The 27,467-nt window shown below is 37.2% G+C and overlaps 1 protein-coding gene across 1 annotated transcript; it reads left to right on the forward strand.

The window, feature by feature from the left end:
* Positions 1–1,426: 1,426 nt before the first annotated feature.
* Positions 1,427–27,321, forward strand: LOC127443996 (WD40 repeat-containing protein SMU1-like). Its single transcript, XM_051703117.1, has 13 exons — positions 1,427–2,135; positions 2,590–2,800; positions 3,103–3,255; positions 4,580–4,690; positions 7,062–7,139; positions 7,391–7,519; positions 9,537–9,656; positions 13,008–13,124; positions 19,371–19,498; positions 22,899–23,025; positions 23,108–23,275; positions 24,735–24,887; positions 26,365–27,321. Exons 1-13 carry the CDS (start codon positions 2,110–2,112, stop codon positions 26,461–26,463), a joined length of 1,620 nt encoding a protein of 539 aa, XP_051559077.1. The 5' UTR covers positions 1,427–2,109; the 3' UTR covers positions 26,464–27,321.
* Positions 27,322–27,467: the final 146 nt, after the last annotated feature.

The raw sequence follows: 27,467 nt of genomic DNA on the forward strand, positions 1-27,467 counted from the left end.
ACTATGGACCAGATGATCCTATGTTTGAATCCTGTACTTTTGGTGGTGGGTTATCTCAGGACTAGCAACTGAGGCCATGAGTCATCACCTTTGTTTCAAACCTGTATGATTTACTAACGTGGAACATGAATATGCAGTTTTTTTATTTTTGGGTAAACTTTTTACTCTTTTAACTTTAGGTTGTTCAAAGGTACCTGTGCCTGTAATTGTACTGTAAGTCACTTTGTATAGTAGTATCTGCATAATGACCAACACCTACCTGCTTTATGTCAACAAACTTAGAGTAGCAGAGGATAAAATTGTGCTTTAAAAGGATAGTTAACCCAAAAATGATAATTCTCTAATCATTTACTCACCCTTATGCTGTCTCAAACTCATGACTTTCTTCTGCGGAGCACAAATGAAAAAATGCAGTCCAAAACTTTCAAGCTTCTAGAAAGATGAAGATAGACCAAAATGTAATTTCTTTTTCACTATAAATGTCTCCTTGATGCAACATGAATTGAAGCTTGATTACACTTCCTCATGCTTAAAGGGATAGTTTACCCCAAAATGTAAATTCTCTCATTTACTCACCCTCATGCCATCCAAGATGTGTATGACTTTATTCTACAGAACGTAAATATTTTTAGTAGAATATTTTAGGTCTGTGGGTTACCAATGCAAGTGAACGGTGGCCAGACATTCGAAGATCTCAATCACAAAGGCAGGATAAAATTAATCCATCAATATAACAATTTTCTTTTTTACAATAAATCTCCATTTTCACTTTCAGAATATAAAAGTGAAAGTGGAGATTTATAGAAAAAAGAGGATTGAAATATTGATCATTCACTTGCTTTGTTTGGACCAAATTTGCTGAAATATTCTTCTAAAATTTTTAATTTGTGTTCTGCTGAAGAAAGAAAGTCATACACATTCCTGGATGGCAGAAGAGTGAGGAAATTATGAGAGGATTTTAATTTTTGGGTGAAATATTCCTTTAATGAATGTGCAGAACTCTACATACTTAAGGAGACGTGAATTGACCCATTTAAGTATCGATCACTTTTACGCTGCTTTATGCTCTTTTTGGAGCTTGAAAGTTATATCAATTGACTTGCATTGTATTGTCACGTCATATCTCCATCAAAATACCTCCATCTTCGTTTGTGTTCAGCAAAAGAAACAAAGTCATACAAGTTTGAAACGGCGTAAAGGTGAGTAAAAGATTAGAGCATTATTCTTTTGCGTGAACTATTCCTTTAACTTTGGGCGTCACTAAATTAAAAGGCAACTCTTAAGTAGGTAATTGTGGTTATGGTATTAAAAGAGGTCTGGCATAATTTATGCTCATCCCCACAATTATTTGGTATAGTTTTGGTTATATAATCTACATTTAAAATGTATTAGAAGAATTAGGACAAATTTATCAACCTCATTCCTGATTTTGTTTCCCATTATGTGGGAAAAACAGTTTATCAACTGTTTTTTTATTTATTTTGTTTTTTTATAACTCTGTCCCACAGGGAAAATGCATTCTCAATGCAACCAGAGGGTGGCAACACGATCATATTCCAAAGCACATACGACAACTGATCCAGATGTGCTTTGCATTTTAAACAGGCATGAGCGATCCCATGTTAGTTCATTAAGTGAGTTCAGCTTTACGTATATGATCATGCCCCGTGATTGTATACACAGTTATGCCGTTGATAAGGGTAACTGACTGTCCTTTTACTTATAAATAGACCAAATGCATTGCATTCTAACCTACAAGGACATAGCGGCAGGATGTGTCATTGCAGTTGCGTATTTAAACCCGATAAATGATGATTGAATGAGCCATAATTGCTTTTGTAATGCTGCTTAAAATTCACAAACTTAGAGCTTTGATGCACCGTCTGCCCAAGCAATCTCTCAGAAGCTTTTTTTAAAAAAAAAAAAAAAAAAGCTATTTGCGAGGTTGCAGTGATTTCTTACGTCTGAGGAATAAATACTACAGCCAGCACGTGTACTGGGCGGTCACGACCACACGGTGTTCACGTGGCTGAGTTCCAACAGAACGCGGCACTGGCAAGTGTGGGCACATTATATCTAGACAGTGATTGCTTCAACAACCTCGTAGCCATGGACCTAGAAGTGGAATCCGCAGAGTAAGTGAACCGTAATTGACTCATAATTGAATTGGTTGGAATTTCAACACTGACTGCCTTGAGTCCAGGAAGAGAAATACAGTAGAAATGTTTTATTATTATTATTATTAAGTCTGTGATTTTTATTCATATTGGTTTCTGCACTTAAGGGAACTGTACGATATTTTTGGCAATAAAACAGCTACGTTTTGTAGCTATGCAATAAAAGTTTAGTTTTCCTTACAACCATGCAATTAAAAAAATAATGTCGATAAAACGTAGTCTACGTTGCAACAGCTTTGCGCACTTTGCGCAAATTCACACTGTTTACCTTTATGTTATCAGATCCTATAAAGTTACGTTGATGTGACATGTTTGCTTCCATTTTATTATATATATATATATATATATATATATATATATATATATATATATATATATATATATAATCAAGAGTTTCTTGTCACTTTTGCAGCATAATTCGCTTGATTATGCAATATCTCAAGGAGAATAATCTCCACCGCACTCTGGCGACGCTTCAAGAGGAGACGACTGTGTCGCTCCATACTGTGGACAGCATCGACAGCTTCATTGCGGACATAAACACCGGACAGTGGGATATAGTGTTGCTCGCAATCCAGTATCTGAAACTTCCTGACAAGCTGCTCATTGATCTCTATGAACAGGTAAATAAGCCACGCACTTCTTTGCAGCCACTGACTTCCATGCCATGCATGCCACTCACAATTATTTTTATTGATCAAGTACAGAATTGGACTTTATGCACATAGACCATATTGACTCTACGATACTTTTTAGCCAACTTTTAGACATGTACAATTTATTATGCCTTTCCTTCAATAATTTCCCTAGCAGTAAAGGTAGCTTTATTGTCTATAGTTCATATGTTGGTGTCAGTTTGGTGTCTAGTTAACTTAAGCTTTGTTCACCTGTGTCTGTAATAAGTTCGGTTGCTGTATTTGTATAGATTGTGCTGGAAATGATTGAGTTGGGGGAGCTGGGAGCAGCCCAGTGTTTACTAAAGCAAACAGATCCCATGATCATGCTGAAGCATACTCAACCTGAGCGCTACTCACACCTGGAGACTCTTCTCTCCAAACCATACTTTGATTCACAAGAGGTAAGTGTCTAAAGTTTATCTGAATTATATCATGCTATAATGCATTATAAAAACTATAATCACATTAATGGTTCAGGTAAGATTTTGGGTATGTATATAGCTGTATGAGTTTGCTGCATACTTATGCTTAATCCTATAATGCTGTGCTTATCATATTTGATGCATGAATTTCTAAAGCCTATACATCATCAACATGATGAATAGCAATGTATCAGATGTTTACTGCCTCCGGGTGAAAGTTTCCATACTCTTCTGGATGTAGAAGACCTTGTAATGCCATTTCATTTTTGTGATGCACGTCTTTTTGCTGTAAACCCTTTGCTCACTTTAATCAAGTAAAAGTTATAATAACATTTTTTGTTACTAATATTTCAAAATGAGTATATGCCGAATTGAAGCAACTTGTACTTGGTTAAGATTCCTTACATTATTTTATAGAGAAATCATGTTGAAATGTGTGTATCAAATATGATACAACAGGCTTTTGAGGTATATCTCTCCATCATTAAATTCCATTCATTCCTACCACAATATCTATCTATCTATCTATCTATCTATCTATCAACATAGCTTTAAAAAAAAAGCCCTGGTTGTCTTCTTAAAGGGATAGTTCACCCAAAAATTAAAATTCTCTCATCATTTACCCACCCTCATGCCATCCCAGATGTGTATGACTTTCTTCTGGAGAACACAAACAAAAATTATTAAAAGAATATTTCAGCTCTGTAGGTCCTTACAATGCAAGTGAATGGTGGGCAGATCTTTGAAGGTCCAAAAAGCATATAAAGGCAGCATAAAAGTAATCCATACAACTCCGGCAGTTAAATCCATATCATCAGAAGTGATATGATAGGTCTGGGTGAGAAACAGATCAATATTTCCTTTTCACTATAAATCTCCACTTTCATTTTGACATTCTTCTTCTTTTGTTTTTGGCGATTAGCATTCTTTGTACATATCGCCACCTACTGGGCAGGGAGGAGAAATTATAGTAAAAAAGGACATAAATATTGATCTGTTTCTCACACACACCTATCAAATCTCCTACATGCTTCTGAAGATATGAATTTAACCACTGGAGGCTTATGGGTTACATTTTCTTTTTTTCTTTTTTTCTCGATTTTGTCTATAGGTTCAGAAAACAAATCCATTAAACATAAAAATATAATTTTATGACTATTATTTCATGTGAGGCATAATAGTGTTAAATTCTTAGCCAGCGGTATAAGTGATGCAATGAAATGGTGTTAGATGCATAATATTTTTGTGAAACGATAATACACGATTAATTATTTTTCTCTTACTTACTTTCCTTTACCGCTAGGCATATCCAGTGGGCAGCAGCAAAGAGAAGCGCAGACTGGCTATCTCTCAAGCTTTTGCAGGAGAGGTCTGTTTGGTGCCACCTTCTCGTCTCATGGCTCTGCTGGGGCAGGTTTGTTACTTTTTTCTCCCACTTACAATCTCACATTAGTCATGTTTTACATAACCTGTTGCTTTATCATATATTTATTGCAGTTCAATCCATATGTCTCTTGATTTGTGCTCATGCTTTCTTTAACTATGGACATTTTTTGATCAAACCGCCTTAAAAATAAGATGTTTATTTGAACATATGCAGGTATATATGAATAGTCACACAAATATGCATGTAAATATGTTAGTATGCATGTACAGTGAGGTCCAAAAGTCTGAGACCACTAATGAAAATGCATCTATTCAGCAATGGTCTAATTGAAAATAATTCTTTTCATTACAAATTATATAATCAGTATAACAATTTGATTGAATAGTTGAATCGAAAAAGTTAACCCCCTTAGGGCTCGACAGTAAGGACTGCCCGATGGCCCGGGGCCAGTTTGAGAGAGATTCGGGCCAGTTGCTGTCACTTGCCCAATTGGAAATTTGTTGAACCCCAGTTATACACATGCCTGGAAATCATGAGCTGCTCAATATCCAAAATGTGAGTATAGATTTAATTAGGTTAGTTTCAAAATGTAATCATTAATTCAACATTATAATGGCGTTTGATATGAAAAGAAACAAAATCACAATGGCTATTAGGCTATTATTATCAGAGCTGTTTAGCTGCAGGGTGAAGATGAATATTTGAAACAGTCTACTTCATATCATCCTCATAAAACACCTGTTACATGTCTCATTTCTGGACCGTACAGGTATTTTTGTGCATCAGACAGTGTTGGTCTTTAGGTTGTCTGATTTCATGTTATATACACATTGTTAATTCACAGATTAGGCCTAATAGCTCCCTAATGTATATTAAATGCCACAACTGATTTGGTAGCAAGTCTCTTCTCAGGGATTCATATGTTTATTACATTCAGCCAGTAATCACATCTTTAACTCAGTGATTAAATCTTTGATCCTGTGTGTGAATACACTACACATGGCCAAAAGTTGCATGACTAAATGAGTGACCGAAAACCCATCATCTGCACAATAGAACTCTTCACTTAAAAGCTCATGTGCAAATGGCAGTATGGCTGAGGTTAATATGATGTATTTATGCATTTATATCTGTAAAGTGCTTATATGGGATTACATAAGGCATAAATAATATCTTGCAAATTATAAATGTGATTCAGTTTGGTGGGACGTTGTCTTAAAAACATAATATATGTAAAAAATAATTATCTTTGGACACATTTTTAAAGCCATGATGGTAAAAACAGCTATTTATCATTTTTGTGTTGGGGCCAGTGAAAATTTTGGCAGGGCCAGTAAAAATCTGAAGCACTGGCCTGACCGGGCCAGTAGAAAAATCTGTAGCATTGAGCCCTGCCCCCCTTTTGTTTTAATGACAGTATGTATTTAAGCTGGCATAACCACAAGGTTGTACAAGACCTGATGATTTGTCACATTTGTTCCAAAGAGCATCTTGTGTGCTTTAATGGAAATGAGGAAACCTGACTTTTTGCTTCAATTTGTATTTGTAGACAGTTTGTATTTTAGCTGGCATGGACACCACAAGGAGTTAACCTAAAAGGAGTTAATGTCAAAAAAAGTTACTTAATCGTAAATATTTCTTATTCATTTTATGTTATTATGTTTAACTTAGTCCCTTGGATTTGAATTATTTAAAAGTAAAAAAAAAAAATTTGGAATGCCCAATTCCCAGTGCACGCTCTAAGTCCTCGTGGTGGCGTAGTGGCTCGACTCAATCCGGGTGGCGGAGGATGAATCTCAGTTGCCTCCGTGTCTGAGACCGTCAGTCCACGCATCTTATCACGCGGCTTGTTGAGCGCGTTACCGCGGAGACATAGCATGTGTGGAAGCTTCATGCTATTCTCTGCGGCATCCACGCATAACTCACCACGCACCCCATCGAGAGCAAACCACATTATAGCGACCACGAGGAGGTTACCCCATGTGACTCTACCCTTCCTAGCTACCGGTCCAATTTTGTTGCTTAGGAGACCTGGCTGGAGTCACTCAGCATGCCCTGGATTCAAACTCACGACTCCAGGGGTGGTAGCCAGCGTCTACCCAGGCCCCCAAAAAGTTAATATTTAATATTTAAGTTTAAAATTCAATTATTTTATAATTACTAATTACTTGGTTTTAAATTATTCATAATCATAAAACTTTGTTTATTTCATGGTTTAAATTAGATTTCCAATGTGGACTCCCACTATAAATAAACAATGTAATTAAACCAATTTTCTGAAACTCTAAAAAGGCAGTCTGTGGAAGTTATTGCAAATTAATCTCTAGATTTCTATATTTTTCTTAGATGATTAAGAGAATGATATCAGGTAAATCTTGCTTGTAATTGTTATTGATAGGGTCGTATATGTGAGGGAGCTCTATACAGGCTACAGGAGACCAAAGCACTAAGGCAGTTTGGCTCATTAGCGATGCTGGTAAGTATAAAACTATATATTTCATGGGATTAGCATAACTACTCTATTAAAGACTGTATATGTTCTTAATATGAGCAATCTAACACCATCTCTTTTATTAGATCAGTGTTATCGATTTTTCTTCATTCTTTCTCTTCTAACCTTAATAGTTTAGTTAATCATGTCTAGAAAACAACATTTTACCCAAAAGTGTTGATCTAGGTCCACCTTGTTGTCTTTTTCTTTGTCTCAACCACTTCATCTTTCCAAAGTCTCTGAAGTGGCAGCAGCACCAGGGACTCTTGCCTCCAGGAATGTCACTGGAACTGTTCCGGGGGAAAGGTGCATTGAAGGACATGGAGGAAGAGCGCTTCCCTACTCAGCTCAGTCGCCTCATAAAGGTTCTGTAAACACAGCAGTGGTAAAAGTGTAATCTTATGTAATGTCGTTCTGCTTTGATGAGTAAACAGTATCCCTCAAAAGATGCCTTTGTAACAGACAGCTTGATTAGACTACAGGTTGTCAATAAATTCTAAACAATATATTCTAGATCATCTTTAAAAATCTCTACATTTTAGAGATTTTAAATGTTATAGTTATACTGATTGTGGAAAAAGCTTACTAAATTGTACAATCAATATTAATGATACAGTACTTGTAAACATATCACTGACATAGTGAGAGCGTATTAAAGCTGACAGATGTAATTTTTTTCGATGGTAAAATATCTTATCCCAGCTTAATATGCAGAGACAACTATAAGTAAACCATTCATAGGTTGATTTCTCCAAAAAGTGTAAACATGGTGGCTCTATGGCACTATCAAAAATTGCTCTTTGTGTAAGTGTCACAACCAAACGCTGCAACATTAACTCAACCAATGGCATGACTTTGAGGCAGAACTATCTAAATTATTTGTTTGACCAATGGCAGAAAGGAGGAGTATTCAGGAAAGCTGTTTGAAAACTCTTCTTATTTTTGCAATTCCATTTGGTGATGTTAGTGCTGCAGAAATTACGCATTTCAGCTTTGACTGGTCACTTCAGCTGTTGTAAAATTACTCGGAAATGATTTTACTTACTCTTTGGATGAGGTGGTCAAAATGCTTTACTGTACGACAGAAATAATTGATGGATCCTAGGGTAATATTTGCCCCAAGGAATCAATTTTCAAGGACAATTTTTGCCTTTTATAAGGGCATTCTTTGTAGCTAGGCTTGGGATCGATGCATTTTTCACGCATCAATAATTGGAAGATTTTCCCGATGGTTATCAATATATATCGTGATTTTCAGCTATAATTAGGGCTACCTGTTGCACAGTATTCTTTGTCTTTTCAAACATATTTCTCAAGACAACTTTGGTAAAGTGTGAGCAGCAAGGTAAATTAAAGGGGGCCGCACACCAGACATGTCTGGCAGATGACATGGCACGTTCTAAAAGTGGAAATAAATATATTCTATGAAGGTACACACCACCGCTCACCGTTTCCAGAGGTTGCTTAAAATTTTGCAGTGCCACAAAGCGTAACTAGCATTATTTTCCATTAAATTTGACACAAATCACTGTCAAAGAACAAAGATTATTTAGTGTAGCCATCAGTGGATGATATATTGTGTATACGCATCTTTCATACAGCCTACTCAATGTATTTTCTGTTACAAGTATGTCTTTTTGTGCTTTGACAGCTTGGATGAAACCTAAAGGCTACATAGAGAAATTGCATAATAATTTCTAATTGTTCAGTTTGCGCAGTAAAACTAACCTGCAAACTCACCATCATCACTTTTTTCATTCTTGAATAAGTAAAAAAAAATCTTCGTAACTTGTGTGTGTATGCATTCTGTGCAAGGAGCTCTAAAATACCCCAAAATTTTATATCACCACCTTGTGGTCCCCAATGCTATTATGCCAGACATTAAACAGAAGCCCAACTGAGTGAATAGGAAAGCATTAAAATTAGGCTTCTAATTTAAATGTCGGCTAATGTTAATATATCATTGCCTCAAAAATATATTGACAAAATAACGTGCCGATCAATAATCGATATGTCGATATTTTATGACATGCCTATTTGTAACAGTATAAAAACACAGTGTCCTATCAAATACATTTTTTAACTTAATTGTCAATCCTACATGCAAAAAGGATTCCAGCATATGCACATTTAATTGCTTTTGTGACCTGAGGCTTCCCTTCGTATCCTGCACACTCCCTATTCTACCTTTCCCACTTGGCCCACACTGCACTTATAGATTGCTGTCAACATGCTAAGAAGTTTTGGGGTTGTTTGTGACTCAAGGCAAGACTGACATTGCCTAGGTGACCCTGAGCATCCTCATGGATTTTTAGAGATGAAGAAAAGACACCTGTAATCAATGTTTTGCATTTTCTGTTTGTGTGTACATATGTGATACAGTTTGGGGCAAAGTCCCATGTAGAGTGTGCTCGATTCTCTCCTGATGGACAGTACTTGATTACTGGATCTGTTGATGGTTTCATTGAGATCTGGAACTTTACCACTGGTAAAATTCGGAAGGTGAGTATATACTGTCAAAAACTGTTCTTTAAGTTATCATTTTATTTCTTATCTGATTGGTCTTTATTTAGGCTATATGTCGAATAACGGTGTATGTTGGTTTTTAAATACAGTGACTAATGTCAAGTCAAGTGACTGGCAACTATAGAGTAAAATCTAAGGATTGTGAGAAGGTTATTGGATGAAGTGTGGTAAAAGCAATATCACATTCTGTGGTTTAGAAAATTAGCCTTTTCCACCTTTTCTGTCTTTATAGACTTAAAAAAGGGTTTACATTATTTTAGTCAACATTTCTTCTGCTAATTGATTATAAAATAAATGGACTATATAAATCTCTTGTGTAATTTACATTTAAGGCAATTAGCATATGCGCTTATCAAGAGTGACTTACAAAAAGTGCTTTAGCTTCACATATGGGACCGTTTGATCAACAGATGGCAAACATACAGTTAAGAACATTATCTGCAAGGGGAAAATGTGCTTCCTGTACAAATAAAAACAAGTTTTACTAATCCAAATAAACTTACAGATACAATAAAACTAGTGCACAATATAGATGCAAGCGGCAATTATCGTGGTCAGTTTGGAAATTGTAATTGTCTAAATAGATCTGTCAGGGGCAAAGTAATTTCATCACTAAGTACTGTAGTTAATTGTAGGTATTTCGTCCACCATTTTGAGTGAATCAGTACAAATACAGAATGGTTCTAGCAGCTTTGGTGCTTGGACCCATAAGAAACTAGTAGTTTGGTTGCACTTTATTTTACAGTATGTGTACTTTCAGTATACTTATAGTGTACTTACCCAAGAAAGTTCTGAGTAATATTAGGTAACTACATGTACTTAATATGGGTTAAGTTTAGGGTTAGGTTTAGGGTTAGTACTTAGTAATTACTATAGTTGTTGTAATTATATAGTATGTAAATATAGAACAGTACTGTAAAATAAAGTGCTACCAGTAGCTTTGTTTGTAACACTGAAAGAGTGGTGGTGGTGTAGTGGGCTAAAGCACTTAACTAATAATCAGAAGGTTGCTGGTTTGATCCCCACAGCCACCACCATTGTGTCCTTGAGCAAGACACTTAACTCCAGATTGCCCTGGGGGGATTATACCTGTAATAAATGCACTTTAAGTCGCTTTGGAAAGAGGTGGGTTATTGGGCTGTGTCTGGACTGGAGATGAGGGATCCGTTGACCATTGTCTGTTGAGTTTCTTGTATGCTTTAGGACAAGGTTTTAAATTTGATACTAGCAGGGATAGGGAGCAAGAGGAGGGGGCATGAGATATAATGTGACATAAGAGTACTTAGGAACGTTGAATATTATCCAGATCGCTGAGCTGCAGCATTTTGGATGAGCTGCAGGGGTTTGATTGCATACGGAGTGTGTTGCAGTAATCAAGAGGAGAGCAGACTAGGGTCTCTACTGGAATCTGAGTAGTTTTCCTGGTTAGAAACGGTCTGACTTTGCGGAGGTATCTGCATGTCTTGATTGTGTGTTAGTTTGTAGGGTTCAAATGAGAGGTCCTTGTCCAGTGTGACACCAAGAAGATTGGCTTTCTGTGTGGGTGAGATGGTTGAGTTGTCTAATGAAAGGACAAGGTTATGGCAAGGGTAGTTCTCGACTGGGATGAACATAAGCTTGTTTTTTGAAAAATTCAGCTTCAAAGGATGGGTATTTATCCAGGCAGAAATGCTTGCCAGATATGCAGTGATTCATGAGTGTAACTGGTTGTCAGAGGGTGGAAAAAAGAGAGTTATGTTATTGGGTACCATCTGCAAAAGAATGGTAGAAAAAGCCATGAGAGGGAACAACTTTACTAAATGATTTGGTGTAAAGGGAGAATAAAAGTAGTCAGAGTACTGATTCCTGTGGTAGATGTAGGCAGTAGTTGGTGTGGAAATAAAGTAAATCCTGTGCATGGTATCTGAAAGCTTCTGATCAGCTGGTAAGATGTGACCCATGTAGGTGAAGAGCCTCTAATCCCCAGTTTACTAAGGATGGTGTTGAATGCTGTTAAAAAATCTAGCAGAATCAGAACAGATGACAGGCTGGCTGTTTTGGCCTGGGTAGCTCAGTGAGCAAAGACGCTGACTACCACCCTTGGAGTCACAGGTTCGAGTCCAGGGTGTGCTGAGTGACTCCAGCCAGGCTTCCTAAGCAATCAGTTGGCCTGAATTGTTAGAGTGGGTAGAGTCACGTGGGTTACCTTCCTTATTGTCGCTAAATGGTGGTTCTCGCTCTAGGTGGGGCATGCGGTGAGTTGTGCTTGGATGCTGCGGTGAGTGGCATTAGCCTCCATACACGTTAAGTCTCCGTGGTAACGCACTCCACAAGCCACATGATACGATGCATGATCTGACTGTTTTGTGGAGTGTGGAGGCAACTGAGATATGTCCTCAGCATATAAAGTGCAATATTAAAAAGAGGCCGCTTGGCAATTGGTTTTTTGCTTGTTTCACACGCACTCATCCACCCACACCTTCTTCGCCTGCAGGACTTCACAGTGCAAAGATAACCATATGTATCCACTGGCATTGCATTATTGCAATTACAATATCAAGGGAAATAATTGGCATGTTTGATTTGCATCACAGTCGTGCTTCCTTAATATTTGATATTCAAAAACTTGGCCCGCACAATTACAGTGAAGTAAACCGTAGGAAGTAGGAGAGTATGAGGCAAGGTCTGCTGAATCTCTGGATGCTCTTTCAGCTGATACGTGCTGTCTTCTGTGCTGTTTGAGACCCTCTGTGAGCCATGGGGATGGAGGTGAGCACCAGGCCATCTTGGGAATGAGTGCATCAATTTTGCACCTATATGCTTGAAGCCTGGTTTTGGTCATGGTCACATATGGGAAGTTTACATGTTTCAACCAAATGTTTCGATACCTTGACAAGGAGTTGTCCATTCTTTTGAGTTACTGACATGCGGCCACTCCCATCAGACATTTTTGCATCAATTTAAATGTGTTTACCTTTTTCTGTGGTGTGACTGATAGCACGTTGTGTCAGCAGCCTCAGAAACACAGGTTCTCATCCTGCATTAAAACCAGGAAGTAATCGTGTTTTCTTATATCAATGAAGAATGAGCTTCAGACATTCCATTTTCCCTCTTAAGATAACATTTTTACACACGGTTAGGTTTGAGGTTTAGTTTTGGGGGTACAATTAATAAAAAATATGGGTGTGTCTCCTGTTTAAAAGTAAATGGAATTACACTGGCGGCCAAAAGTTTGGAATAATGTGCAGATTTTGCTGTTTCGGAAGGAAAACCCATAACCCATAGTTTGTGTGAGGTTGAATCTTATGTGTAATGATTTGCCTTTGTCTATGTCTTTTGTGTGAATAGGATCTGAAGTACCAAGCTCAGGATAATTTCATGATGATGGATAAGGCTGTGCTGTGTCTGGCAGTCAGTCAGGACTCCGACATAGTTGCTTCTGGAGCTCAGGATGGGAAGATACAGGTATGGCTAGCACTCCTACCCCTCCTGACCAAATGTAGTCTTCTATAGTTCTTTACTATTTTACTTATACAGTATTGCATGTGGACGTGGTTAAACACATGATACTGTAATACCCTGAGAAATGAAAGGTAGAATGTCAACCTATAAGCTTGTTGCAGTTGTTGCTGCTAAGGGTGGCCCAACCAGTTATTAGGTTTAGGGGGCAATCACTTTTTCACACAGGGCCATGCAGGTTTGGATTTTGTTTTCCCATAATAATAACAACCTTCATTTAAAAACTGCATTTTGTGTTTACTTGTGTTATCTTTGACTAATATTTAAACTTGTTTGATGATCTGAAACATTTAAGTGTGACAAACATGCAAAAAAATAAGAAATCAGGAAGGGGGCAAACACTTTTTCACACCACTGTACGTATATATACACTGTGTGTGTGTGTGTGTGTGTGTGTGTGTGTGTGTGTGTGTGTATATATATATATATATATATACACAGTTGTGCTCAAAATGTTGCATACCTTTTAGAGAATTGGTAATATATGTACCATTTTTAAAGAAAACATGAATGAGCAGGCAAAACACATTTCTTTTATTTCTTATGGGATTCATATTCAACTGTAGGTTATAACAGAATGGCACAATCATAAAACAAAACATGGCAACAAAGAAAAAAAATGAAATGACCCATTCAAAAGTCTGCATACCCTTAGTTCTTAATACTGTGTATTGCCCCTTTTAGCATCAATGACAGCGTGCAGTCTTTTGTAATAGTTGTCTATGAGACCCCACATTTTTACAGGTGGTATAGCTGCCCATTCATCTTGGCAAAATGCCTCCAGGTCATGCAAAGTCTTTGGTCGTCTTGCATGAACCGCACGTTTGAGATCTCTCCAGAGTGGCTCGATGATATTAAGGTCAGGAGACTGTAATGTCCACTCCAGAACCTTCACCTTTTTCTGCTGTAACCACTGGAGGGTCAACTTGGCCTTGTGCTTAGGGTCAGTGTCATGCTGGAAAGTCCAAGAGCGTCCCATGTGCTGCTTTCTTGCAGAAGAATGCAAATTGTCTGCCAGTATTTTCTGATAACATGCTGCATTCATCTTGCCATCAATTTTCACAAGATTCCCCATGCCTTTAGAGCTCACACACCCCCAAATCATCAGTGAGCCACCACCATGCTTCACAGTGGGGATGATATTCTTTTCACTATAGGCCTTGTTGACCCCTCTCCAAACATAGCACTTATGGTTGTGACCATAAAGCTCTATTTTGGTCTTGTCACTCCAAATTACATTGTGCCAGAAGCTGTGAGGCGTGTCAAGGTGTTGTTGGGCATATTGTAACCGGGCTTTTTTGTGGCATTGGTCCAGGAAAGGCTTCTTTCTGGCAACTCGACCATGCAGCTCATATTTGTTCAAGTATCATCGTATTGTGCTCCTTGAAACAACCACACCGCATATATATATATATACAGTTGAAATCAGAAGTTTACATACACCTTAGTCAAATACATTTAAACTCAGTTTTTCACAATTCCTGACATTTAATAGTAGAAAACATTCCCTGTCTTAGGTCAGTTAGGATCACTATTTTAAGAATGTGAAATGTCAGAATAATAGTAGAGAGAATTATTTATTTCAGCTTTTCTTTCTTTCATCACATTCCCAGTGGGTCAGAAATTGACATACTCTTTGTTAGTATTTGGTAGCATTGCCTTTAAATTATTTAACTTGGGTCAGACGTTTTGGGTAGCCTTCCACAAGCTTCTCACAATAAGTTGCTGGTATTTTGGCCCATTCCTCCAGACAAAACTGGTGTAAATGAGTCAGGTTTGTAGGCCTCCTTGCTCACACACACTTTTTCAATTCTGCCCACATATTTTCTATTGAATTGAGGTCAGGGATTTGTGATGGCCACTCCAATACCTTGACTTTGTTGTCCTTAAGCCATTTTGCCACAACTTTGGAGGTATGCTTGGGGTCATTGTCCATTTGAAAGACCCATTTGCGACTGAGCTTTAACTTTCTGACTGATGTCTTGAGATGTTGCTTCAATGTATCTACATAATTTTCCTTCCTCATGATGCCATCTGTTTTGTGAAGTGCACCAGTCCCTTCTGCAGCAAAGCACCCCCACAACATGATGCTGCCACCCCCATACTTCACGGTTGGGATGGTGTTCTTCGGCTTGCAAGCCTCACCCTTTTTCCTCCAAACATAACGTTGGTCATTATGGCCAAACAGTTCAATTTTTGTTTTATTAGACCAGAGGACATTTCTCCAAAAAGTAAGATCTTTGTCCCCATGTGCACTTGCAAACTGTAGTCTGGCTTTTTTATGGTGGTTTTGGAGCAGTGGCTTCTTCCTTGCTGAGCAGCCTTTTAGGTTAAGTCGATATAGGACTTGTTTTACTGTGGATATAGATACTTGTCTACCTGTTTACTCCAGCACCTTCACAAGGTCTTTTGCTGTTGTTCTGGGATTGATTTGCACTTTTTCGCATCAAACTACATTCACCTCTAGGAGCCAGAATGCGTCTCCTTCCTGAGCAGTATGATGCTGCGTGGTCACATGGTGTTTATATTTGCGTACTTTTGTTTGTAAAGATGAATGTGTTACCTTCAGGCATTTGGAAATTGCTCCCAAGGATGAACCAGACTTGTGGAGGTCCACAATTTTTTTTGGGTGATTTCTTTTCATTTTCCCATGATGTCAGGCAAAGAGGCACTGAGTTTGAAGGTAGGCCTTAAAATACATCCACAGGTACACCTCCAATTCAGTACACCTCCTATCAGAAGCTAATTGGCTAATTGTCTAAAGGCTTGACATCATTTTCTGGAATTTTCCAAGCTGCTTAAAGGCACAGTTAACTTATTGTATGTAAACTTCTGACCCACTGGAATTGTGATATAGTCAATTAAAAGTGAAACAATCTGTCTGTAAACAATTTTTGGAAAAATGTCTTGTGTCATGCACAAAGTAGATGTCCTAAACAACTTGCCAAAACTATAGTTTGCTAATATTAAATCTGTGGATTGTTTAAAAAATGAGTTTTAATGACTTTAACCTAGGTGTATGTAAAGAACTGTGTGTGTGTGTGTGTGTGTGTGTGTGTGTGTGTGTATGTATGTATATATATATATGTGTATATATGTGTGTGTGTGTTTGTGTGTGTGTGTGTGTGTGTGTGTTACGTTCCACCCCAGTCTAGGGTTGGGGAGGAGTAACAAAAAGGTTGGAGTTCCCTTCTCGCGTCCCAGCACTCAAAAATAAGTCAACTTTTAAAATCAAATAATACTTTTATTTAGTTCAAGAAACAGAAAATGTATCAAAGTCTATAGGAGGGGGCAAGGCCAAAACAACAAACAAAAGTACAATTACTAGTGGGAAGAACTAACTTACCTAACAAAGAAAATGCAAATAAACAAGATAAACTTACCCTAGCTCCCTGACTATTTAAAACACAGGAGAAAATACAAGACTGAACAAAATGGCACCCACCTCCCTACAACTTCATATCATTTTACTATTTACAATATATACAAAAAGTTACAAATTGAGTTTAAATGAAATGAGATCCCCCTCAGTTTTCAAGAGAAACTAGTTACCAACAACACAGTAAATTACAACTACAACTACTAAATGCTACAACGATTTGCAGCCACAACACTACAACAATGTGCAGCAACACATGCACACCAACAACCATCTGGAATGAGAGAAGGAAGCTCCATGCAGTAGAGATGTGCATGGGCTTTATCCTGCTTCCCTTTGGATGTTGAGCTACCTGCAAGGGAGAGAGAGAGAAAGAGAGGGAAAGACAACAAAAGAAAAACAGCACAAAGGAGGCAAAATCTCAGTTGCAATAAGGCCAATGCCATACAAGCAAATGATCACAAATAAAAATACACTTAAAATACGTCTAGGGATGTAACTATATATATATATATATATATTAGGGATGGGCACGAGTACTCGGGTAATGATCGATCATGAAAATGATGATCGATGGTGATCATGCATGTGACTTTTCACTTATTTCGAAATTCAGTGACAATTACCTGACACCAAACACAAACGTATCAAAGAGAGAGCTGATTTTTTATTCTGAGATTGAATACGTTGTGATTTTGAGGGGGTACATTGATTGTCAGAGATGTCTCATAGCAACCAAACTGATATATGACGCTGCAATGCTATCATTACGATAATAAAAAGAGAGTGTAATTAACAGTGTTTTGAACACTTAAACATGTTTTATTATCATTTAATGTTAGAACTTTGACCCGTTAATGGATATTATTTAATAAAAGTGAATGTTTGTCACTGACTGTAAACCTCCCTGCCCTGGGCGCCGAAATGTTTGCGTGATGTAACACACCTGCATTTCGACGAAATGGGAGTTGAAGAAGTCCGACATAAAGTGTCATTCCGTTGCACTTTCCCCAGTTGAAAGGTGGAAATGGAATGCTTCATGAATCATCACAGCAACAACAATACAGAGCATTGCGGCTTTCCCCACAGGAGCGAACACTTGGAGACACACACACCAGGCGTGTGGTGGTGGACTCAATACGCTGAAGCAGTGCATACAGCAGGCGAGTGTTTCAAACAGCTAGACAGAGCGCAGCTAAATGGAACAGAATGCAGCATCTTCAGAATGCAGTGTCTTCAAAACTGAACTTCTACTTAACACATCGTAGTAAAAACACGATGGTTATGGCATATCCTGTTAAGCCAACTGCGACTTGAAAATAGATGGTTCAGACAGTCACAAAAAAAACTGGTGCACACTTACTAAGATTACTACAGTAACCTGAAGGAAGAACAATCAGAGGCTGTGTCTCGTTTGGAAGGCTGCGTCCTCCGGAGGTCACTTTTGTCGGCCACATACGTCATCGAGGCTGTCTCGTTTCATAAAAGCAAGTAGGACACTTCGAATGCAGCCTTCGAATGCGACCTTCTTTCACGGGAATTCGGAGGATGCATGAGGTGCCCTTCATGGGCTCTCATAACCCACAATTCTTTGCTTCAACGGAAATGTCTAAAAAACATAACGCCAATTTGCCCGTAAATATGATGTTCAAACGCAAGTAATGTTAATTCCCAAGTTGAAGTACCTCAATAGATGGGTGCAGAGTATATAATATGTATAATTATATTAATATATAATTAAAATAAAGTATTAGACTAAAAGTACACCTGTAAAATCTATTTTCTTTTCTCTCTACATCATTATAACGCTCCTAAAATGTACCTCATACATTCCCTTCCAAAGAGACTTTGTTCCCTTCTCACTCAAAGCGCTGGCGCTTGTTAAAGAGCGGCGTGCTGTTATAGCAACCATGTTACGTTACGTTTCCGTTCGTCCTACGAAGGCCGTCTCCTTTAAACGAGACCTGTTTAAAGGAGGACACTTGGTATACTGCAGCCTTCAAAGGACGCATCCTTCCAAACGAGACACAGCCAGAGACGTGCGTTGTGCACATTCTTTCATTGAGTTGGGCAGCGAATCTTCACATAAAGACAAAATATGATGCATTATATTTTGATTATGTAATCTTTTATACATTTTGTAACAGATTGTTATAAAATAATCTATAATAATGAATAGATGATACACTGGAACAACAAGACACAATGCAGCAGCCAAAGACATTTGTCAGACATGTTAATATATATAGTTATATACATGTCATTGCCCCTTGGGGACTCGACGTAGACAAAATGACGAAAATGCCCATCCCTAATATATATATATATATATATATATATGTGTGTGTGTTTTTTTTCTCTATCTTGACTCCTACTTCTCTAGTGAAGCTTGAGGCATTTCAAAGGTATTTTAAAAGAGTTCAGTCTCAGGGGGCAGTTGGTCTGTAGTCAGCCCTAATTTCTTAAATATTTAGTCTTTTAATCAAACTGCATCTGATTACTGCGACTGCAGAGCTTTTATTAGCATGCAGAAAGGTAGAGTACTACAAGCACCATATGGCCTCCTCTATAAATACTTTTTATTCAAGCTAGATCTTTTATTATTATTTAAGAACCCATGTTTGGGTGTGATCTCAATTTTTCAGGCAGCACAGGGCTAAAAAATTAAAGGAAACTATCTGTCATCTTCGCTTGAATTATGATATTTTTATCTAGACCTTATTGTACACAACTAGCTTAGCTGAGTTTTACTTAAAATAATTTATCTTCAGTCAGTCTGTCATATAATGTTATGTATCACTTTGTTATTCCAGATTTGGAGAATTCACAATGGGCAATGTCTATGCAGGTTCGAGCGAGCCCACAGCAAAGCGGTCACCTGTCTCTGCTTCAACAAGGACAGCAGCCAAATCTTAAGTTCCTCCTTTGACCAGATCATCAGGTTTAACATAGTATTTATTTGTACAAATTTCTGAACCTTATTGAACCTTATTTAATCTAATTACATTTCTGCAACTTGTTGCACTACTATTTCTCTCTTCTCTTGCTGTCATTATTGGTATTCTCTTGTAGATTGTATTGTTCACATGAAATAATTTTGGAAAGTTAACATGTTCACACTGTGGTGTGACATGCTATGCTCCATCTGCACTGAAAACCATAATAAGTTGACTTTATTCAATTAATTGAGTAAACTCGTTCCCTCAATTGAATTATGGCGTCTCCAAAACGTGTAATTAAGTTAACTTTACTTAGTGATCTTTTGAATTAACTTAACTATTTAAGTTAAGGTGACTAGATGCAAGTAGACAACTCAGATTTGTTGTTTCTACTTAATAATTTTAATTGAATGGACACAAATGCAGCTCATACAATAACACAGCAATACACAATAAAGAAGATTATAACTGATTCTAGGTAAATTATTAAATAAACTTACTTCAGTTGCACATGAACAAGGAGAACTAAGATAGTGTTAACAGGGTCCAACTTGACCAAAGGGGACACAGATCACCCTAATGGTGACATCACACGAAACAACTATTTGCAACAGAACAATATAAATAATACTACAAAAGAGCTTAAACCTCTATTATTCTTAATAACTACTATTTAAATGCCCCCATATGTTCCCTTTGACTAAGGAAATACATCATATATATAAAATTAAATACATTAAGTGCTAGCATTATGGATATTCCCCATAGCCTCAATTTTATACTCAATAGTTTGAGTTATTAACACTTAAAATCTTAAGTCTATTGATTTTTTGTTTTTTTTGTTTTAAGAAAAATAAGTTGAAGGGACATAGATATTTGAGTTATGTGCCCAAAAACTTGACATTTTAAGTAATGATTAATTAAGACCAACTTTTTTTTCTAATAATGACAACATTAGGGTTTACAATGTAGAACTATTTTAAACAGCATTTTGCTCATTCTTTTATCATTATTTTGCATGTAGCTTTTATGACCTTATATTAATTGAGAGACTACTTGGAAAAATTTACTGTTTGTAAAATTAATTTGTCAAACTGAAGAAAAAAAATTATAATAATAAATTAAAAGGACTAGTAAAGGCAAATAGGTTGTTTAATGTGGTGAGAAACTTAAAAGAAACAGAGTCATGAAAAGTCATGGAAATTACTAAAATCTCAAACGCCATGGAAAAGTCCTTGAAATTTGTAATGGTTTTTCTCTGCTCTAAAATCATTTATGTTCTAAAAATTCCTCTTTTGTAGAGGAAAACTTGCTCGCAAGCCATTGTGATTTCCGATTGTCAGTGAATTGTTCTTTTGAGTCCGTTCTTCTCAATTAATTGGTTGAAATGGGTCATAAATTGGTGTAAATGATTTGTTAGCAAATTGGTCGTAATCAAAATGATCTGTAAAAAAAATCTGTATTCCGAAATCACTAATGCCTGGAATGGTCATGGAAAAGTCATGAAAACTAATTGGTCAAAAAGGGCTGATATGCTGTAGATATGTTGCATCTATATCTTGATGTAAAAAGCCTAATACCCATACTGTAGATTGGCTTTCTTTGTTTGCTTTGTCTTGTCATGGTTTCAGCAGCTGCGACAGTTATTCTCACTTATTAGTCAGGTCAGTTCTTATTTTGTAGGTGCATTAACCAGATTTGGCATGGGTTGTTTGCTCAGTTTAATCTAATTGCTTTGATATTCTCATTTGCTTAGTGGAAAAACACAAAGGACTTATGATTGCATTGCTTAGAACTGCATTTTTAACAGAATCTGCCGTTTTCACAATAGGCCTATTAGGATCATGAGATGATTATATGAAAACGATTATAAGTTGCTATGCTATAATCAGAGCCAGAACAGTAGGCTACAGGTGAAATATTTTGCCAAGGTTTCTTTGTATACAGAGAAGGCGGAGGAGGAGGAAATTTTAAATCGTGGCCTGGGTGTTAAACATCATTAGGAAAATTCCATCACATGCCCAGACCCAGTGTTTCTCTCCCTCTCTCTCAGACCTGACTGCGGTACTTCCAAGGCTGGGTGTCTGTTCTAGGCACTCATGGTGCATGTGGGTGGAAGGAAGCACGATTGCTCACGTGCATGAGAGAGAGAGAGAGTGTGCATGCACAGATAATGAGTTTCTGTTCCTTGCTCAGCTACCCAAGCAGGCAAGAGGGGCTGACGGAGGCAAAGGTTTTGTCATTGCAACTCCTTAGCCGGAAAGGAAGGGGGGATGGGGCTCTGCTATTGGCCCCTTATTTATACATACTAGCTCCTCCCCCTTTGCAATGGATTGGATTTATGCTCTGTAGTGTGTGAAGGAGACACGTGAATGGCATTACAGATGGTGTATACTGTATAGTTGGCTTTTTGTGAAATATTTTGAATAGGATTTTACATAATATGGTTACAGTGTAACAAAAGTAGGCCTTTTTAGCCTTAAAACATGCATATTTTGTCTGTTTATGTGGTGCGTATGCACAATACGCCATCTTTTGCTGAATCGTTTTATGTATTTGGATACATTTGTAGAAAAGTTAGGATTAGTTATTTTAGAAGATTTGAGAGTGCACATCACAGTTGTATTTATTTTAACTGAGATAAATGCTGTTGTAGACAGAGAGAGGATGTGATTGGCAGAAATTAAAATGCATCATAATGGATTAGATGTGAAGTGTCATTAGGAATATTCTGTCACGTGCCCACACCCAAAGTCTCTCTCTGTCTGTCTCTCTCTCTCTCTCTCTCTCTCTCTCTCTCTCTCTCTATCTCTGTCAGTCTTGACTGCAGTACTTCAGACTAAGCGTCATTGCTAAACTCTCATGGTGCATGTGGGTGGAATCTCATGTGCATAAGCAATAGATGATTTCAGTAAAGATGTTAGAATAACATTTAGGTTGAAAACAAAGTTGGTAATTTTGCTGTATTCTTCCATTATGACCTTGATGTATGGCCTTAAAGGGTAAGTTCAACCAAAAACATTTAAACACCCTCATGCCATTCCAAACCAGCATGACTTTTTAACTGGGAGCCTCAATCACTATTCACTTTCATTGTATGGAAGGAAAAAAAAAAGCATGCAATGAAAGTGAATGAGGACTGTGGCTGTCAGGTCATACGGGTTTGGTTGGAACAACATAAGGATGAGAAAATGATGACAGAATTTTCATTTTTGGTTGAACTAACCCTTTAAAACGGTCATGAAATCTTAACTTTTTGTTTGTCTAGCTTTTGGGTGTCCCCTTTTCTTGGTTTAAGCTTGCCTTCCCATTTGCCTCTGTATACATTTATAAGAAATAAGCTGTTTTTTATGGATTGCAGTAAATTGGTTCCATTTCTAATTTCTAAATTTGTTTTATCAGACTTCACGGTTTAAAATCAGGAAAGACACTGAAGGAGTTTAGAGGCCATACCTCTTATGTAAATGACGTTATCTTCTCACACGATGGCCAGCATGTCATTAGTGCATCGGCGGATGGGACGGTAAAGGTAAGAGTTCATACTGTGGTGAACCACACATTATATGCATTTTATATTTGTGGATCTCCTCACTTAATTGCCTTTTTATCAGATCTGGAACATGAAGACAATGGATTGCACCCACACAATAAAAACGCCTGACATTCCAGAGGGTACAGACATCACTGTTAACAATGTTGTGCTCGTCCCGAAGACCCCTGAGCACTTTGTGGTGTGTAATAGGACCAACACTGTGGTTGTTATGAACATTCATGGCCAGGTGAGAAAATTGGCCGACATTTGATGCCACATAGCTGGGTGCACAGAATTTTCCTTTATGTCAGTTAAGTACGTACCATAGTTCACTTAAAAATGCTTTCATTATTTACTCACCCTGAATCACACTCAGACTCAAAATTGTGTGCGCAGCATTGCTTCTATTGTGTGTTGTTAACAATGGAATGTTCCGGGTTCAATCAGAAGCTTTTGTGGTATATTATTACAGAATTTTGCTAAAAAAGCAAAAATCGAGGTTACAGTGAGGCACTTACAATGGAAGTGAATGGGGCCAATTTTAGGGTTTAAAGGCAGAAATGTGAAGCTTATAATTTTATCAAATCACCTACATTAATTCTTCTGTTAAAACGTATGTATCATTTGAGCTGTAACGTTGTTTAAATCATCGTTTTAAAGTCGTTTTAAGGTTTTAGGGTTGTGTCATCATGGCAACAAAGTTGTAAAATTGGATATAACTTTACACAGATATGGTTAGGAAGTGATTTTATCCAAGGATGTAACCACATATTCAGGATTGGGGGGACAAAATGTAAGAATTTAATAATCAACCATGGAAAAAACCCATATCAATAGACCAATACTCTGAATATTTGGGGGGGGACATGTCCCCCTCAATGTCTATGGTGGTTACAGCCCTGATTTTATGACACTGAAATCATGATAACATGCATATTGTTTACGTCTTGTGGCTATACTTATGAAAAAGTGAGTATTTGAACGTTTACGGATTCACTTTCATTGTAAATGCCTCAATGTAACCCAGATTTTTTTTTAAATGAGGGACCATTCAAAATAAATTTTTGTGGTAATCAACATTATGCCACAAGTGCTGTTGATTGTGCTTAATTTGTATTGAACCTGGAATATTCCTTTAAATGTGATGTGCCAGTTTGAATATGTTGGATAAAGAATGATGTTTGAGAGCTACAACAAAGGTGAATATTTTCTGTGAATAACAACTTAAATTCAGTATCGTATGGATTCAGAAGACTCAGATTAAAGCGCACAAAACTGCTTATTTGGTACTTTATTTTTAGGGTAAACTATTCCTTTAAGCTGGCACCAATTTATACCATTTATGAAACCATGGTTAATTGCTGAATTTTGAACAGAAGTTTTAGTGATGTTCAGTACTGTATTATCAAACTGTGGGTATTAAACATTACCAGGTTACCTTTTTTTGACTTTGTTAAAGCATATGCCCAAGCAGCAAACCTGTGTGTTGTGCGATTTACTAAAAATAGCTACATGCTTTGTAATCCAACCGTCTGGATGGAGTAATTACACCTGCCAATTTGAGTCGCCTCACCCACTCATTCTTTGCCTCGCTAGATGACTAACTCTCACATGCTTTTTGGCACTCTCTGAAGCATGCCTATACCTCCTTTCTTTACGCAGCACATCTTTTGCTCTAATTCTGTCCCCCACCCCTTTTCTATCAGGTGATGAGGAGTTTCTGTTCAGGTGTAAAAGAGGGGGCTGACTTTGTGTGCTGCACGTTGTCTCCACGTGGAGAGTGGATTTATTGCGTGGGAGAAGACTATGTGCTGTACTGCTTCAGCACCATCACTGGCAAGCTGGAGAGAACACTCACGGTACCGTCCGCCCTCACAGCACATGCTGGAAAGCCATGAGATATGCAGCCTTTAACTTTAGTTTTACTTAGGTGAAGTTTGATAGGTTCACAGAAGTTGCCTTCTCTGTATTCCAAATGGATATTCACACATTCCGAAAGAAAGATTGTTGGTAAAAAGTTGGTATTTGCAGTCTTGCTTAATGCTGTACCTCTGATTAGGAACAATGAACAGTATCAGATAAAGATAGTGTCTGAGGCTACGTTGAAAGCCTGAGATTCAAAATCTGATTTAAACCTGGAAATAAACAGGTTTTAGAATTTAAAAATTTAAAACAAAGAAATGTTATGACTAAGGCTGTCGATTAAATAATAATAATTATATTTATTTATCACACATTATACGTTTGCACATATACAGTGAAATTCTTTTTTTCACATATCCCAGCTAAGCTGGGGTCAGAGCGCAGGGTCTGATTAAATATGTTAATTCAGTGCGATTTCATTATATTTAAAAAAGTATGCGTTCAAATAATTAATGCAACTAATTGCGCCACCGTAATAAGGAATTTTCAGCAGTCAGCAGGGGGCAATAAGCGCAGCTCCAGCTGTACAGGCAACAAACCTATAGCTAATCAAAGACTGCTGGATGGAGCAGAGTGCAAGGGTCTCCAGACGAGCTTTTAAATGTTTCAAACTACATTTGACTCGAAACAGCGTCCTAAAAAATGTAGCATTTATGGATAGAGATGCTAAAAACCTGTGAAACGTGACACAACAACAGTGACAAACGCACCAAAAGCATTCTTCTGACGTATGTACAGTTGGAACGCAAGAACACGTCTTATGTCTACTGACAGATTGATGAACTCGCTGTGAACAATTGGCCAGTGATGGGCTTACTTTCAATGATAATAGATTGACAATAGATTGACTTCTAAAGCCACTTTTTGTATTGTCTAATCAATGCTTTACATGTTGTCTGCCACAACAATGTAATGTCTTTGAATTAACTGATATTATAATATTATTATTATATATGAATATTATTATATTTATAATTAGGCCTAATTTTTAATTAAATTGGGGGCCTTTTTCATCAAATATTGACATGCAACACTTAATTCAAGTAATTAATTGGCATATGATGTAACGAATTCAATTAAAAATGTTAATCGATTGACAGCCCTAGTTATGATTTTTGCACTATATGTTGGCCACTAGTCATATAAGAAAATGTGTGACATTTGACCATGTTAACTTATTTGTACAAAAGGTCAGACAAAGAGGTAGTCCTGCCCCCAATTCACAGCATTGGTTGAATAACGTTGTTGGGGCGGGTCTAAGTGGGTTTCTTTTCATACCACCACAGAAACACAGTGCTTAAAGTTTTTGAGAAAATTAACCTATGAATGGCTTACTAATAGTTGTCTCTGCATATTATTTTGCAATTTTCCTGCTTTAGCTGAAATAAGTGCATTTGTGTATATCACCCACAGGTACATGAAAAAGATGTCATTGGCATAACTCACCACCCCCATCAAAATCTCATCGCCACTTACAGCGAGGATGGCCTACTCAAACTCTGGAAGCCCTGAGTCCCTTCCCACCTGATATGGACTCTTACACTTGTCTTGTGTTTATATGTTCTGAATGCGTTACCCCTGCATACTACACTTTTGTCTATGCCTTTATTCGCCTGCCATGAAATCAGTGTTCCATTTAAAGCTCTAATAATGTAATCAGTATTTTTGAGGAGTTAAAAACACAAACACCTTTCAGTTAAACTGGTACCACAGCAGTCATGAGATGCAGGACCTCTCCAACATCTGCAACTAAGTGCATCGAACTTCCAACTACTAACCTTTCCTCTCAAGTCTCTAGTGGAAAACATAACTGCATGGATGTAGTGGTCTGTTACTATTATTAAGGGCATTGTAGTATTGTCTGTGATGATATCTGCATGCAAGATTTTACCATATAAAAAAAGAATATGGTCAATGTACTGGGTTTTTTGCTGACCATTGTTGGAGTTTCACATCTTACATGTGATTGTGATTTCTTTGATCAATGTGAGCAAAGACAAATATTCAGTGTACCTTCTCAGAAGTCTTGGATTTTCACATATTTGTACTTGTGTACATTCAGAATTCTGATATTTAGAATTCATATGGTACAATTTTGTTTCTAGTGGTTTAGTGTGTTTTAACACTTGGCCCAGCACATCTACTTATACTGCATGCATGTGAACACTATGCAGTTATTGCAATACTATATGGGAGTTATCCGTGTGGTTTATATTCTGATAATACAGATTTTTTTTTTTAATTAAGGGTATAATATTGCTTTGTAGTGTAAGTCTCAAAGTATCTTACAGTGTTGGTAAATAGTATGCCAATACTGCTGCAATTCAATTAAAATTCAAGCATGAATAATTCATGACAGTATTTTTATGTGTCAATTGCTTGATTTTTTCACTAAAGATATAGAGACATTGGTATACAAGATCATACATCTTAATTTCTGACTCAATTAGGTACCCCTGCTCTACTATATATATATAGATAGATGGATAGATAGATAGATAGTATTACATAGTAAA

The sequence above is a fragment of the Myxocyprinus asiaticus genome, chromosome 7 (assembly GCF_019703515.2).
Source record: "Myxocyprinus asiaticus isolate MX2 ecotype Aquarium Trade chromosome 7, UBuf_Myxa_2, whole genome shotgun sequence".
In the NCBI taxonomy this organism is placed as follows: domain Eukaryota; kingdom Metazoa; phylum Chordata; class Actinopteri; order Cypriniformes; family Catostomidae; genus Myxocyprinus; species Myxocyprinus asiaticus.